The following is a 17,978-nucleotide window of genomic DNA, read 5'->3' as shown; positions in this document are numbered from 1 at the left end:
AACCTGAAAAGTCAGCTCATGAGATGAGGGTCGCCCAAAATCATATAAGGAGACTACTAATCTCATCTACAACAAAAGTGGGACTATTCTAAGTTCTAACCATCAAAGGCGGATGAAACATAGCGGTATCGGGTTAATCTGAACTGAATACTTTTGACGCAAAGTATAGATTTAATTAAGTGTAAAAATCCATTAAAATTGCGACAAATAGTAGGTCTGGAGTACCCATAACCTTAAATACGTTGTGTTCAATGCTAAGAATCTTAAAGGGTGAACCCATAAACCTTAAATTCTAGATCCGTCTATGCTAACATATATCATACTTGTAAACAAAAACAAAAAGGGTATACTATGCCCAGAAGCAGAGTCGAGATTTAAAGTTTATGGGTTTTGCACTGCCACCCAACCATAGCTCGTCTAATTAGTTACTGAATTCACAATTAAATATTTATCCACATAGAATTTTCTAATACAAATACAAGACATAAGAAAAAAATAATTGAGTTCGTCCGAACCCATAACTGATACTCTACCTCCGCCCTGGCTACACCCACCTCTTCTTAACCCTAACCTTAAAACCATGTTTCATGTGGAGGATGACAGAGCAATTGGGGGAAACAACATGACCTTTCACCATTTCAATCTAATAATTATGGATGATAGCAGCAGCCACAACTTTCATTTGAGTAAATGCCTAAGCAAGTCCTTGGCGTTGCATTGAAAATCAAGAACTTGTTAGACGGCTCATGTTTCACCATTCCACGATTCGAAATCCATCTCTTTGGCTTGAATTCTAATGCGCCGTTTCCTCATATAGATCCCATCCTCCCCATGGCATATAAAGGAATCATCACTCTCATATTAGGATGAACACCGCATCCACTTAGGAGAATATCAGCTTTTTGTGGAGTCTTGTGTTGGATTGCAATAGGGGGATATAACCTCAGTGTTTCACACAATGCATCATGTAAATAAACCACATTTCCCAACTCTTCCGCCTAAAAATCCTCTATTTTTCGCCTTATCTCATCGGAATAATTGCCTTAAGTTCTTCTCTTATACTTTTTTCAACCTCGGGATGTGTGAAAACAAGCCAAATGAACCAAGTAAGGCAGGCGCATCTCCATCACGCCGTGCGAACATGAAGTTTAGTATGGTATCCCGAAGAAACTCGTCATCGATCTTCAACTCTGTTTTTGTTTCTCCATCATTGACTATGTACGATGTCAACAAGTCGAAACCATCCTCATCTTCCTTAGGTTTTTCACCTTTGCTTAATTAATGACTTCTTATGCTTTTTTTAGTTTCATTTCAGGCCCAATTCCAAGCCACTGTTGCAACTTCCAAACACTTTCAGGCAATACATGGCGTCTGAATCCATCATCATTAACATCATCCATGACTTTCGAGAAAATAACATCCGGGAGATCAAGCGATAGGAAGCCAGGACAAAAGCCTATGACTAACTTACATGTTGGATCTTGCAAACACAAAATTCTTATTTCTCTAGCCATGATTCGAGTACCCGAATCAGGCCATTTTCGACCTTGTCCCAACTTGTTTTCACCAAGCATTTATGGAATCTCTGATGAATGATCATTTCTCTCGCGAGTTTCCTCTGATCCTTCCACATAACAGAGTGTTAATTATTCAACTAGAATGCATGAACAAGCATAGCAGTCGACCATGGAAAGGTAGTTGAGAAACGAAAGAATAGAGAGAGGATTTTTGTTATTCACTTATTTTGAATTATCTTACACAATTGAAGGAAATGAGATATTTGTAGAGTAGTTAGTCTAGTACTACAGCTGGCATACATGTGATCATTGCACTCAAACCCATATAACAGCCTAATGATCACTATCCTAACTAACTCCAACAACCTTCACTACGTGATATACAAGAATATACCTAATATACATCAGAGTATACGTGTTGTTTTCACACTGGGTGAAACACATCTATCACTCCCAGATTGGACAAGAGCATGTGATGTTGTGATACTCCTAGACCCTTTGTAAGTAAATCAGCCAGCTGCATTTTTGTGTTGACATAGATTGGCAAGATGGTCCCATCTTTGAACTTCTCCCTTACAAAATGACAATCAATTTCAATATGCTTCGTTCATCCATGGAATATGGGATTCCCTGCTATTTGTATGGCAGCTTTGCTATCACAATATACCTTTATGGGAAGCTTCACATCAACCTCCAAGTCCTTCAGCAAACCTGTTAACCAAACAATCTCAGAGACCGCTGAAGCCGTGCTTCTATACTCGGCTTCAGCTGAGCTTCTACTTATTGTATGTTGTTTCTTGGACTTCCAGGAGATTAATGAATGTCCAAGTTGTACAATAAATCCTGTCACTGATCTTCTAGTGTTAGGACATGATGCCCAGTCTGAGTCACAGAAGACTGTCATCTCTTCAATGGAATTCCTTCTCAGTAGTATGCCTAATCTTGGTGATCTCTTGAGATATCTCACCACTTTTAATGTTGCATCCCAATGAGACTTCTTTGGCATCTGCATGAACTGGCTTAAAACTTGTACAACAAAGCAAATATCTGGTCTTGAAATAGTCAAATAAATCAGCTTGTCTACTAACTTCTGATATTTTCCTATGTCCTCTAGTACTGGATCATCCATTTTCTTTCCTGTTGAATCATCTTCCTTGTCATATGTTGCATCATATTCAACTGATGTTAGTATACCATTTACTTCCAATGGTGTGGAAGCCAATTTTTCTCCACAAATTCCCAACTCAGAAATTAATTCTAGTGTATATTTCCTCTGATTGAGTAATATCCCAAGTTTTCATCTCATCACCTCTATTCCAAGGAAGTACTTTAGCACTCCTAGATCCTTGACTTTGAACTGGCTGTGCAAGTACTTTTTTGTCTCTTCCACCAGGCCAGAACTGTTTCCTGTTATCAGTAGATCATCAACATATATCAAGATGATGACAATCTCTCTTCCTTTCTTCTTGGTGAATAATGAATGATCATGGCAACTCTGTATGTACCCAGCATGTACTAATGCAGAGGTTAACTTGATATTCCATTGCCTTGAAGCCTGTTTTAGCCTATATAGTGATTTCAAAAGTCTGCATACTTTAGTCCCCATTTGTCTTTGAAATCCCTAAGGCAAGGACATATATACTTCTTCATCCAAATCTCCTTGGAGAAATGCATTGTTGACAGCCATTTGAAATAGTTCCCAATCATGTGATGCTGCTATCCTGATTACTATTCTTACTGTGACCATTTTTGCTACAGGTGAGAAGGTTTAAGGTTTCATGATAATCCAAACCTTCTCTCTGTGTGTAGCCTTTGGCCACTAGCCTTGCTTTGTACTTATCTACCTCTCCATTTGCCTTCAACTTCACCTTGTATACCCACTTGGATCCAATAGTTTGCTTTCCTGGTGGCAACTCTACTAATTCCCAGGTGTTGTTATCAACCGGTGCTTCAATCTCTTTCTGCATTATCTACACCTTCTCCTTTGAGGCTTCATGAAAATTTTTGGGCTCAACAGTACTAGAAAAACACTTCAAAAATGCTTGATAGACTGATGACAAATGAGTGTATAATATATGGTTAGAAATAGGATATGCACAATAACTGTTGTTTTAAGGAGTCACTATAAAGTCTCTATGCCAAATTGGTGGTTTGACAGATCTGGCAGGTCTGCCATGATTCTCTTGCATTATTGGCATTGGTGCATCAACTTCTTCATGTTGCTGCAATATTTGTGCTTGTGCTATTGACTCCTTTTGATCTATCTCTTCTTGTGCTGCATGGGACTGCTTTTCATTCACCCCTCCTGCCTCAAATAAGTCATCATTTTCAGCATTGTTAGTGTCAAGGGCTGGCATAACATCATCCTGATATGTGGATGGTGCTTGTGCCACCTCTTCAAGGAAAAGTGGAGAAGTAGCACCATTAGAGTCAAGATCACTACCAGTCTCATTTACTACATCAACCTTTTCGTGATGGAGCAGGAACATGTCATCTGTGCTTGATATAGAGTCTTGCTTAAAAGGGAAAAGGGATTCCCTAAAAATCACATCTCTACTGATGAAGATAGCCTTTGTATTGAGATCAAATAGCCTATAGCCCTTCTGAGTTTCAGAATAACCAACTAGGACAGACTTCCTAGCCCTTGGATCAAATTTGTCTCCCTTTGGCAACTGGCTTGCATAACCAAGGCATCCAAACACCCTTAAGTGTTCAATGCTTGGTGACTTTTCAAACAGCTTCTCATATAGACTCTTCCCATCTAGGACTAAGGTAGGAAGTTTGTTAATCAAATATACATCAGTTCCCACACAATCACCCCAGAAACTTATTGGAACCCCACTTTGGAATCTTAAGGCTCTAGCAACTTCTAAGATGTGCCTATGTTTCCTTTCTACTGTTCCATTTTGCTGAGGTGTATATGTACAACTACTTTGATGATTAATTCCATGTTGGGCAAACAGAGTCACACAATTTGAGTTAAAAAAACTATGTGCCATTATCTGACCTGAGTGTTTTAATGATGCAACCAAACTGATTTTTTATCAAATTTATGAAATCTGATAAGACAGTAAACACTTCTTGTTTTGAATTAATGAGACAAATCCAAGTATATCTGCTGTAATCATCTACTAAAGTCACAAAGTAATGCTTATTATCATAAGTTGCTTTCTTATATGGTCCCCATAGATTATCATGCTCAATTTGGAAACAAGCAACAGTGTTATGCTTACTTAAAGGAAATTTCAGTCTATGATGTTTGGACAAAGGACATACTTCACACTTATCCTGAATATCAGACCCTACTTTAGACTACAATGATGGAATATGCTTCATTGCACTTCCTGAAGGATGTCCCAATCTAAGATGCCACAGGACTCCTTCTTTATTGGGAATGAGGACATTATCAGCTGCATGCGCACTTATTTGTTTTGAGTCCTGCAATATGTACAAACCATCTCTTTCTCTACTAAGCCCCATAACCTTGCCATTGAAGATTCCCTGAAACACATAGAAATCAGGCAAGAATATTGTTGCACAACATATTTCCTTGGTGAGTTAGATACTGAGAGCAAGTTAAATTTGAAGTCTGGCACATGTAATACATTTTGAATCGTATGTCCTTCTAAGATCATAGCATTTCCTGTACTTTCTATGTGAGATTTCCCTCATGTAGGTATTTGCACTTGGTTGCCTTTGTGATCAGATAGGTTTCTAAGTGCAGGCAGTAGTTCTCTACAAGGTGTTATGTGATGGGATGCTCCTGAGTCAACTATCCATTCATATTCTATTGTATTGGACAATAAAGAAGTTATACCTGCCATGTTAGACACACACTTTTCATTTCCTGATTCATCCAACTTGTTCAGCACCTCCTGATACTGTTGGGGAGTGAACAAGCCACCAGTTTGATGTTGAGAACTGCTAGACTCTCCTGCATTCCCATCAGTGGTAGTTGAATTTGCATAAGGCTTGAAGTCACGAGGTTTTCCTTGTCTCTTTTTGCTTTTGAAGTTTGCAGGATATCCAACTAATCTATAACAATCTTTGGTCTTGTGTCCTTTGTAACCACACTCTTCACAAGGTGGACTAGAGAAACCTGACTGTGTAGCTTCCCTCCTGTACTTATTTCCTTGATTTCTTCCTGCTAATATAGTCAAAGCCTCTCTATGACTAGTATCCACCACTCCTGAAGCTCTTTGACTCTCTTCTTGTGTTGCTACTGCATAGGCTTCATTTACTGTAACATCTTTTCCTTTTGCCAATAAATTGCTCCTTATGTTGCTATAACTTTCATTCAGTCCATCAGAAACTATATTAGCCTTTGAACTTTAAGGTGATCTGTATAGTGTTTGGATTCATCACAGCATAAAGGCAAAGGCACAAGGACATCCAATTCATCCCAGAGTTTCTTCATCTTAGAATAGTAAGCAGTTACTGTGTCATTTCCTTGTTTCAAATTCACTATATCTGTCCATATATGATAGATCCTAGTGAGGTTAGATCTGTCAAATCTCTCCTTAAACTCATCCCATACCTTCTTAACACTTGCAGCATAGATGATGCTTGGTATTAGCTCACTCGAAACTGTACTTCCTATCCATGATAGCACTATAGCATCACACTTCTCCCACAATTCTTCTAAATCTATTTTGCCTTTGTAAGTACTTTTGACACAAGTTCCATTTATGAATCCTAACTTTCCTTTTCCTCTTAGTGCTAGTTTCATGGATCTACTCTATAATATGTAATTCTCTGGACGTGTAAGTTTAGTGGGTATCAATATCATACCTGGTAAATCTGAGGATTGCAAGTAAAGAGGATGATGTTGATCAATGGTGACTGACGTGGTTTCTTCTCCCATTTTCTTTGTTTAAGCTTTCAATTACACTCTCCAATGGAGTTTGATTTGCGCAGTGTTTGATCGATTGATCACTGCTCTGATACCATGTTAATTATTCAACTAGAATGCATGAACAATCATAGTAGTCGACCATGGAAAGGTAGTTGAGAAATGAAAGAGTAGAGAGAGGATTCTTGTTATTCACTTATTTTGAATTGTCTTACACAATGGAGGGAAATGAGATAATTGTAGAGCAGTTAGTCAGCTGTACTACATCTGGCATACATGTGATCATTGCACTCAAACCCATATAACAGCCTAATGATCACTATCCTAACTAACTCTAATAACCTTCACTACGTGATATACAGGAATATACCTAATATACATCAGAGTATACATGTTGTTTTCACACAGAGCATTACAGAAAAGGGTCCCTCCATCCCAATTTAGGTGTTACTCTCTTCGTCCCAATTGAAGTGTTTTAGTTTGACTGGGCACAGAGTTTTAAGAAATAAAGTGACACTTTTGAATCTTCTTGTCCTAAATTAGAAATGTGTGTGGTACTTTAAATCTTGTGGTCTAAAACTCACCAAAACTTGCTAAATATAGAAAGAGTCACTCTTTAGTCACTCTTTTTAGGGCATATAAAAAAGGAAAGTAAGAAAATAACATCCGGGAGATCAAGCGATAGGCAGCCAGGATCAAAGCCTATGACTAACTTACATGTTGTATCTTGCAAACATCAAAAATTCTTTTTTCTCTAGCCATGAATTCGAGTACTGGAATCAGGTGATTTTCGACCTTGTCCCAACTTGTTTTCACCAAGCACTTGTCGAATCTCTGATGAATGATCATTTCTCTTGCCTCAAAATATCAAAAATCTTCTTGAATTCTGGCCCTTTTGGAAAATTTGGGAATTTTGCACTCATGATGTAATGCACATTTGCAGGATCCACTGTGCCAAGAATGTCCGTGTTAGTAAACCAAAGGCCTTTCAGCAAGAAAGTGCCTCCAGTTCTTGAAAGAACCTCTGTGCTTCTATCATGGATTTTGTGTATATGACGAAGAAGGCTTGGTAACATTCCGAAAATCGGAAAATTCCTTGGTAGGCCATTTTCGTTATCTGCTAAAGCCCAGAATAGAAGAAAGAAAAAGATTGTTATAAAGATTTCAAGGTACCCTATTGAGGCCAATAGAGAACAGAAAGCTATTTTTCTTCCATAATGTATTATTTTTTGTGGAGCTTCTTACTTCATGCTTATGGACAATGTCCCTCTGAGATTCTTTTTATAGGGTTTCAAGACGGGAAATATGTGCATCCATGTGGGGTTGAAGTAGCAACACACATTATTTTATCTTTCTTGCCTGTATTATGGTAATGACAGCTACATTTTACGTTAAAAACTGTACTAAAGTTTAGAAAAGTATTGTTATGGCAACAATTGCCAGTGGTTAATTAAGAATCCCTTCAGTGCCTATAGTTCTTAGGACTCTAAAGCTAAGCTGGAGGTTGCTTATCTTACCATGCTACACTTACTTAGTTTACTCATCTTCTAGTTTTTTTTTTTTTTTTTTTTTTTTTTTTTTTTTTAAACATATCAAATCTCTCACTACAAGTAGAAGTGTCAAATGGGCGGGTTGGCCGAAATATAAGAGAATGACATACACTCTCCTTGCCACATGTATATTTTTTTTTTTAAATTCTTTTCGTTATTTTCTCCTTTTTCTTATTCATTTCTTTCTTCTTCTCTTTCTTCAACATTTCCTCCAAGCTGGCAATGGCTACCGCCCCTTTTGTGCTTTTTCATTTTTCTCTTTTCTTTTCTTTTCCTTTATTTTTTTTCTTCATTATGATCAACCACGGAAACATTGCTGTAAGCCCATGTTATTTGAAGCTCGTCGAAAAAGTTGAGAACTACATTTTATGGATTTACGAAATTGGAGCTTCTTTCAAGACTTAATTTTTTTCTTGTTTGCAGTTGCATGGAGGTCTGTCAACGGATGGTGATTTTCATTCTCATTATTTTTTGCTTGCTATTCCAGCGACAAATGTTTTTCCCGATCTCATATTTGCCATGGCCGGAATTTGAAACTTCTCCAAACTTTTCTATTTCTTGGTTGTGTTTCATTAGAGGGGTAATAATGGATGGAGATTCTCATCCTCCTTCTCAATCTGATCTCAGATTTTATTTTTCTTTTTTGTAGTTTTCCGATCACTTCTCCGGCGTTAACAAAAATTTTGGAAAAACAAAATTACAAAAAAAAAATGTGAGTTACCCAACTAACTAGGTGTAATTAATTGTGAATTACCCAATTAAAAAAGGACGTGTATAAGTTAATCAGATTTTAACATATATTTTAACTCTCACATGCCCTCAAAAGAGCTAGCACACTCTCCTTGCCACCTCAGCACCTAAGGGTATGTTTATTCCGTTTTAAAAAAATTCAGGGGGCTAATCAGACCCCCGAAAAGGCAAGGTGTGTCGTGGGAACTTCGATCATAGGTTGGGGGGAATGATGCCCTTATCCCTTACTATATTTGTTCTCTTAATGATAATATTTTAGTACCTGATAAAATTATTATTTTTCTATATTATGGCTATATATAACATATCAAAAAAAAAAAAAACTTTTTGAAAATATTTTGACAAGAATTCTTATGAGTCAATTTGGGCTACATATTAGCCCAACTTTTGATGGACTGAAATGGGCTGAGCTAGCAAATGGGCGGGTTATTCTTGAACGGATTGGGCGGGTTATGTTTTCATGAGCTAATTTGGCCACCTCTACTACAAGGGATTGAGGTTTTTTATGGCGACCCCTTTAGGCACCATAAAAAGTAAGGGTTTTCATCCCCACTCAAAAAGGTTTCCACAAAGTGGTATTTTTAGTGACAACTTTTGTTGTCATGAAAGAAATTTTAGTGACGATTATAATTACTTCATAATACATAAACATGCCCTTAAATTTGGCCTCAGTTGACAAGTATGCCCTCCAACTTTAGGTGTGCACAAGTAGACACCTAAACTTGTCTCCACTTTGTCAGTTGAACACTCCAACTTACAAAATGATCATCTAGACACCTCTAAAACTTATGTGCCATGTCAATATTTGTGTTTACGTGTTCAACTTTATATAAGTTGAGGTGCCTACTTGTGCACACCTAAAGTTGGAGGGCACACTTGCCAGCTGAGGCCAAGTTTGAGGACCTATTTATGTATTATGCTTTATAATTACTGTTGATCTCTGAAGCTCAATGTGTTTTAGGTTGTTGAAGCACGGTTACATATTGAACACTTGTATAGCTAGGGGCGGGCGTAGAAGCTCAGATACGAGTATGATCATTAGAATGATAGTAGCAGCCCCACAAACAGGAAACATACTTTTATTATTCTTTGCTTTTTAGGCTAATGAACTTAACATTATTTGAAAATGAAATACAAATAGCACACTATACCTTTGGGGAATCATGAAGATGGACTATACCCTTCCACATACAGATCAGAAGAAGAAGAAAAAAAAAGATGAAAGAAGGAGAAGTTCTAAGTACTATGCCCACCTCTTCTTAGTCCTAACTCTGAAGCCATGTTTCATGTAAAGCATAACATCGAAATTAGGGCAAACCGCATGACCTTTCACCATTTCAATCTTGTAATTATGGATGATAGCAGCAGCAGCAGTTTTCATTTGAGTAAAAGCCACTTCTTTCCCTATACAAGTCCTTGGCCCTGCATTGAAAGCAAAGAACTTGGAAGATGGCTCATGTTTCAGTGTTCCACGATCTGAAGTCCATCTCTCTGGCTTGAATTCTAAGGCATCCTTTGCCCAAATTAATTCCATCCTCCCCATTGCGTACATATTAAATATCACTCTCAGCTTGGGATGAACACGATGATCACTTGGGAGAATATTAGGTTCTTGTGGAGTCTTGTGCTCGAACGCAATAGGGGGGTATAGCCTCAGCGTTTCACACAATGCAGCATGTAAATAAACAACATTTTTCAACTCTTCCACCATAAAAGCCCTCCGTTTTCTGCCTTCTTTCTCCGGGATGATCGCCTTAAGTTCTTCCCTTATGTTCTTTTCAACCTCAGGGTGTGTGAAAACTAGCCAAATGAACCAAGTAAGGCAAGCACTAATTCCATCGCGCCCTGCGACCATGAAGTTAAACATGGTGTCCCTCAAGAACTTATCATCAAACTTCAACTCTCTTTTTGTTTCTCCGTCATTGAGTACCATGTATGATGTTAATAAGTCGAAACCATCTTCATCGTGCTTCATTTTCTCTCCACTGCTCAATTCGTCACGTTTCATCGATGTATACTTAAATATAATTTGGTCAATTAGTTCCTCTGCTTTGCCTAGTTTCATCTCTGTCCCAGTTCCAAGCCATTTTTGCAACTTCCAGATGCTTTCGGGCAATACATGGCGTATGAACCAGACATAATTAACATCATCCATGGCTTTTGAGAAGGGAGTGTCAGGGAGGTCAAGAGAGAGGCAGCCAGGATCAAAGCCCATTACTAATTTAAATGTTGTATCAAATGAGAATCTCTTGAAAACATCTTGCAAATCAACAACTCTGCCATCTTTGACCATGAATTCGAGGACCGGAATAAGGCCATTTTCGACCTTGTCCCAGCTGGTTTTTATCAAACGCTTGCGGAATATCTGATGAGTGATCATTTCTTTGGCGAGTTTCCTCTGATCCTTCCACGAATCAAAGTCGGAATTGAAAATTCCGTCGCCAAAAATGTGGAATATTTTCTTGAATTCTGGCCCTTTCCTAAAATTTGGGAAATTCGAACTCATGATATAGTGTACATTTGCAGGATTCACTGTGGTAAGAATGTCCATATTAGTAAACCAAGGGCCTTTCAGCAAGAAAGTACCTCCTGTTTTTGAAAGAACCTCTACAATCAGTTCATGGATTCTATGAAGATTTAGAATAAGCGTTGGAAACATCCCAACAAATGGGTAATTTCTTGGTAAGCCATTTTTATTACTATGTCCTAAAGCCCAGAGCCAGAACACAAGAAAGAAAAAAATTGCTATAAAGATTTCAAAATACCCCATTGAGGCCAATAGTGAAAACTATTTCTTCATAATGCATTATTTTCAGTGGTGGACCCAAAATTCAATGGTCCTGGATGCTGACCTTAAAATCAACAAAAAATATATTACTTTGAGTAGGATTCGAACTGGCCTCCTCCGTGGCTTAGCCTTAATCATACAACATTTAACTAGAGCACCGATATCTTTTGTTGCTTCTTGAGCGCTATATATTATTTTATACCAAAACTTCAATATTTTCTATATGTCTACATAGAATATCCGCCACAGTTAATGGGTGCTCGAGCACCAAAAATTTTGACATGGGTCCGCCCCTAATTATTCTTTGTGGAGCTTCTTATCATTGTCCCTCTATTCCATTTTAAAGGGCTTTGAGACGAGAAATATGTGCATAGCCATGTGGTGTTGAAACAGCAACAGACATTATTTTATCTTTCTTGCCCGTATTATGGTAATGGAACTTAAATTTTACGTTAAAAACAGTACTAAAGTTTAGAAAAGTATTCTTATAGCAACAAATGCCAGTGGATAAATTAAGAAACACTTCAGTGCCTATAGTTCTTAGAGTAAAGTTTCTTGTGGAATTTGCTAACAATAATGTCTCACATATTAGGACCCTGAAGCTAAGCTGGAAGTTGCGTATCTTACCATGCTACGCTTAGTTTACTCATCTTCTAGTTCTTTTTTTTTTTTTTTTTTTAAAAGAAACATATTAAATACAAATGATATCAAATTCCACTACAAGGGATTGAGGTTACGTTCTTTATGGCGACCCCTTTGGGCACCACAAAAAGTAAGGGTTTTCATCCCCACTCAAAGTGATATTTTTAGTGACGACTTTTGTAATCACAAAGAAACATTTTAGTGACGATTATAGACAGTGGCGGAGCCAGAATTTTCATCTAGGGGTTCAAAAATTCTAAAAGGTAAATATACGAAGAAGTCAGGGGGTTCAACATCTACTATATATGCATAATAAAATAATTTTAACTTTGAATACATTGTAATTTTTTGCCGAGGGGGTTCGGACCCCCTGAAGTTAACGTGGCTCCGCCCTTGATTATAGATATTGCAGATCTCTCAAGCTCAATTTGTTTTTAGGTTCTTGAAGCAGGGTTACATATTGAACACTTATATAGCTAGAGGCGGAGCTAGAAGCTCAAATACGAGTACAATCATCATATCATATCTATCTATCTACATATATTAATTTTCGCTAAATGTTGAACGATGAAAATATCCTCTAAATGTTGATCGACTTTTATATCCTCTAAAATTTTGGTGAAAAGTAATATATGTAGGATAAAATTGTAATTAGAACTTCCAACTCATCAACTAATAATATTATTAGTTGAATTGGTACTTGAGTTGAAGTAGGATTAATCTATATGATATCGTGGCTTAATACAATATTAATGTATTGTCCTATTTATAAGCAACGACAAACTCCTAAATAATAGGGCTATTTTTTTTAAAAAAAAAAGCATAGCTTGAAAAATAATGAGTCAATTATTGGAAATTCTTTATCCCAATTTATGTGATACTTTTCAATTTTGGAGCTTTAAACTTCTTTATTTTCACCGTACATTTGGACATAGAATTTTTTAGATTTTCTAAATTAAATTTACATATTTGAAAACTACATAAAAAAAATATTATAAGTTACAATAATTAATAACTCAAAATATTTAAAAGGCATATAAAAAAATTATGGTCAAATTCGTTTGACTCTAGAAATCCGGACCATCATCTCATAATTGGAACGGAGGGAGTACCAGATATTGTCTTATTGATTTTAATTTTTTAAATATTAGACGATACTAAATTATTAGACTTGAAATTATGTCTTGGAAATTTGTTCGTTGCACAAATACAAACAGAATTCTGCTTGGGTTTGAAAATCTCATTCCTAATCATACGACATTTATCCTCATTGCACATCTATAGCAAATCCACTTTTACTCCTAATGCAAAAAGAAACAATTTAAATAGGGTTACAAAACCGCATCTATAAAACAAGTTTAGCAAATACGAACGTCATCACAGTACTAGCTTATTCACTGCTGTTCTTGTTGAGAAGAAACAAGCAATAACCAAATTGCACGATGAGGTAACAGCGGAAGAAATACTCAAGTCAAAACTTCTCACACTATTTGAATCAAGAGAAGACAATAAACACTAGCACAAGTGAAAATCTGGACAACAACTATACCAACAACAAAATAGCAAAGCAAGCAAAAGTAAATTAATGTAAGAGACACCAAATTTACGTGGTAAAACCCCTTCAAGAGAAAAATCCACAGGACTTCCGGCCCACAAAAGCAAGAGAAAACATCCACGGGACCTTCGGTCCACAAAAGCTCCACTAATAATCAACAAGAGTTACAACGATGTTCTTCTAATGGCTACAACATCAACGCCAAACAAGAGCAACAATACATAAAAGATAGCACCAAAACTAGTGAAGAAAGGAGAGAAATCACCCCAAAAAATGAGCTACTGTTCGTACTCGAAAACAGGAGCTACAAACCACAAATCCGATCTCCACCGCTGAAATCAAAGAACCAGATGTTGAGAACCTCCAGTTCAAATTTGAGAACGATCCAACGGTTAACGAATCAGAAAACGTTGTTTGAAGCGGACTGCTGTAGCTAAAAATTTCTGGACGAAATTCTGCACTTCTCTCTCACTTTTTCTCTCTATATAGCTACTACGAAAGCACTCTCGTGTTATGAAAATAAGACCTAAGTTGATCCTATATATAGTGAATTTTAGGACAAAAGTGTCTTGGTCCAAATTGGATTGGGTTTTATTAATCCAATTCCACATAGGAAGGGAAAACCCAAAAACCCAACAATTCTCCCCCTCCCCGACTATGTGGAGGAGATCGCCATATGGGGATCATGAAACACTCTTCAAACTTCCCTCTTGACAAAGATTTAGTCAACATATTTGAACCATTATCATCGGTGTGAATCTTCTCAAGTTCAAGCAACTTAGAATCCAACACATCTCTAATCCAATGGTATATCATATCAATATGTTTCGACTTACCATGGAATTTAGAGTTCTTACAAAGATGAATAGCACTTTGACTATCGCAATAAAGCACATACCAGTCTTGAGCAAAGCCAAGTTCCTCCATAAATCTCTTCATCTAAAGCAACTCTTTACAAGCTTCAACGGCAGCAATAAGCTCAGCTTCTGTAGTAGATAGAGCAATGCATTTTTGCAACCTAGATTGCCAAGACACAGCTCCCCTTGCATAAGTAATCAAGGAGCTCGCTCAAAGTAGACTTACGAGTATCAACATCACCAGCCATATGTGAATCAGTGTAACCACAAAGAATAGGCTTCCCTGTCCCAAAACACAAACTCAGACTAGAAGTGCCACAAAGATATCTCATAATCCACTTCACAGCATTCCAATGCTCTCTTCCCGGATTAGAAAGAAAACGGCTAACAATACCAATAGCATGAGCAATATCTGGTCTTGGACAAATCATCGCATACATCAGACTACCAACAGCCGAAGCATAAGGAACTTTCTTCATACCTTCATTCTCATTAGCTAAGAGTACAAACTCATTAGGAGAATAAAGAGATGAAGGTAATTTTTCTTTAGTCGATCTTCTGAGAGAACTCTCTGGATCATCAATAGCAGCTACTTGCTAACTAACCATATCATCTTCCACCGGAGCATCAACATCATCATGCTGGTCATTCTGAGCATGCTCACTATCAACTTGATTTTCATTATTTTGAAGATTTTCTTCAGGTGCAATAGTCACATGAATTGGGTCAACATCAACTAAGCTCTCACAGCTCTGAGAATCAACCTTCTTAGCTTTGTCAAAATCTTCAATTGTATGGTCTTCAAAGAACACAACATCACGACTTCTAACAAGTTTCTTCTCAACTGGATCATAGAAACAATAGCCAAATTCGTCTTGACCATAACTAATAAAGATACACTGCCTAGTTTTAATTTCCAGCTTTGACCTCTCATCCTTAAGAACATACACAAAGGCTTTACACCCGAAGACTGTCAAATGAGCATAAGAGACATCCTTACCAAACCAAACTCTGTCAGGGACATCACCATCCAAAGCAACAGTAGGAGATAAATTGATAACATAAGCAGCAGTATTAAGTGCTTCTGTCCAAAATGAATCTGGCAACTTAGCATCTGAAAACAAACATCTAAACCTCTCAACTAGAGTTCTGTTCATCTTCTCTGCTAAACCATTTAACTGAGGAGTCCTTGGAAGAGTTTTATGATGCCAAATACCCTGCTGTCTAAAATAATTATCAAAAGGACTAATGTATTCATCACCATTGTCTGAACGGATGCATTTTAGTTTCTTCCCTGTCTGTCTCTCAACCAAGGCCTGAAAAGTCTTGAACACACCAAGTACTTGATCCTTGGACTTTAACGGAAATGCCCAGAGTTTGCGAGAATGATCATCAATAAAATTCACAAAGTAAATTGCACCACCACGAGAGCTTACTTTAAAAGGATCACATAAATCAGAATGTACCAACTCCAGCAAATCAAGATTTCTAGAAAGCGAAGGAATCTGAACGAAACCCTTTTCTGTTTCCCGGTTAAGCAATGAACACATCTCTTTAACTTTGCTTGTTTCACTGCAGAAAGCAAATTCTTTTTAGACAAATTATCAATCCCCTTCTGGCTTATATGACTCAGACTTCTATGCCATAACTCTGATGAAGTGTCATTCTACACTAAATTTACTGAGTCACTACAAATGGAGCTCTGAAATAAGTACAAGTTCGACATCTTGTAACCTCGAGCCACAATCATTGCACCTCTAAGAAGCTTCTACTGGCCACCACCAACGGTTTGATCATAACCCTCATCATCAAGCTTTCCTATAGAAATTAAATTCAGACGAACATCTGGAGAATTTTTGACATTGTTAAGAACCAACCTAGAACCATTCTTACTTTTCAAGCAAAATATGCCAATGCCAAATACCTTAACCTCACTATCATTGCCCATTAGTAGCATTCCAAAATTACTTGGAGTATAAAAAGAAAATAATTCCTTCTTTGGTGTGACATGAGAAGTGGTACCTGAATCCGCAAACTAGGTAGAATCATCACAAACAAGATTGATATCATTTTTATGACAAGTAACGAGAAGTTCATTTTCAGCAACAACAGCAACGCGATTTTCATTATCGCATTGCTTTTTCTGGTCTTTCTTAAACTTGTAGCAATGTTTCTTGATGCGTCCTTTCAAGTGACAATAGTCACATGTAAGATTCTTGTACCTGGAGGATTTTGACTTGTTTCTGGTTTTGCCTCTGTCATTTTGACCTCTAAAATTGCTTTTCCCCCTGTCTTTAGTAACCAAAACATCGGAGTGTGAAGCTGAAAAAGACGAAGCTGGAGATCTTCTTCTCATCTCTTCATTCAAAACACCACTCTTAGCATATTCCATAGTTACACCATCACTGGGAGTAAAATTAGTCAAAGAAACTCGAAGAGTTTCCCAAGAGTCTGGCAAAGTATTAAGAAGCCAAAGTCCCTATATTTCTTCACCAAACTTGACACCCATTCCAGACAGCTGATCAAGGACACCCTGAAAATCATTTATATGATCAGAAATAGAACTTCCCTCTTTGTATCTAATATTCATCAATTGTTTCAGTAGGAACAACTTGTTATTGCCAGTCTTTGAAGCATACAATGTCTCGAGCTTTTCCTACAAACTTTTAGCATTTGTCTCATTCACAATATGATTTCGAACATTATCTTCAACCCATTGCCTAATATAGCCACAAACCTGCAAGTGCTCAACTTCCCAATCCTTATCTGCAATAGACTCGGGTTTCTTAGAAGCAAACACAGGTAAATGTAATTTCTTGACAAAAAGAAGATCTTTCATCTTGATTTTCCAAATATGATAATTACTGCCATATAAACAAACCATCTTGCTCATATTTGCCTCCATCATTCAAATAGACAATCACTACAACCAAATACAACCACAAGCTCTGATACCAGTTGTTGGGCTAAAACAGCCCAACGATACTCTTAACATGAAGTGATATTGTCCGCCTTGGGCCAAGCCCGCACGATTTTCCCCGAAAGGCCTCACATCATTAAGAGTATCTAACTTCTTATAAGCAGCTCATTTTTCTTTTCAGTTACCAATGTGGTACTTTGTTTGCACACTCAACAATCTCCCCCTCGAAATAAGTTCCACATGACTCATTACGGGTCAGAGATTCAACGTGTCAATGTGCCACCCACATCGTCAGAGTATTTACGATCACCGAAGCCCAAAGCTGTGTATGCGTCTTCAAAGCTACGGGTAAAGGTTGTAAACCGACCCATAGATGGGCAAAGGCACTAAGCCGGGCCCCACGCCTCACTCCGCCATCTTCATACTCGTCTCACCAATCCATTGGCTCTGATACCAGTTGTTGGGCTAAACGACCCAAAAATAATCTTAACATGATGTGATACTGTCCGCTTTGGGCCAAGCCGGCATGGGTTTCCCCAAAAGGCCT

At 37.5% G+C, this 17,978-nt stretch overlaps 1 protein-coding gene and 1 pseudogene across 1 annotated transcript; both read right to left on the bottom strand.

Moving 5' to 3' along the window:
- Positions 1-544: 544 nt before the first annotated feature.
- On the bottom strand, positions 545-8,045 carry LOC132615155 (alkane hydroxylase MAH1-like; annotated as a pseudogene).
- A 1,867-nt stretch (positions 8,046-9,912) lies between these two features.
- LOC132612609 (alkane hydroxylase MAH1-like) lies at positions 9,913-11,445 on the bottom strand. The gene has a single exon (XM_060326707.1). It carries the CDS (start codon positions 11,437-11,439, stop codon positions 9,913-9,915), a length of 1,527 nt encoding a protein of 508 aa, XP_060182690.1. The 5' UTR covers positions 11,440-11,445.
- Between the last annotated feature and the right edge of the window lie 6,533 nt (positions 11,446-17,978).

The sequence above is a fragment of the Lycium barbarum genome, chromosome 10, assembly GCF_019175385.1.
Source record: "Lycium barbarum isolate Lr01 chromosome 10, ASM1917538v2, whole genome shotgun sequence".
NCBI lineage: Eukaryota > Viridiplantae > Streptophyta > Magnoliopsida > Solanales > Solanaceae > Lycium > Lycium barbarum.
Note: the sequence above shows the minus strand (reverse complement) of the source record. Positions and strands in the feature narration are given on the sequence as shown.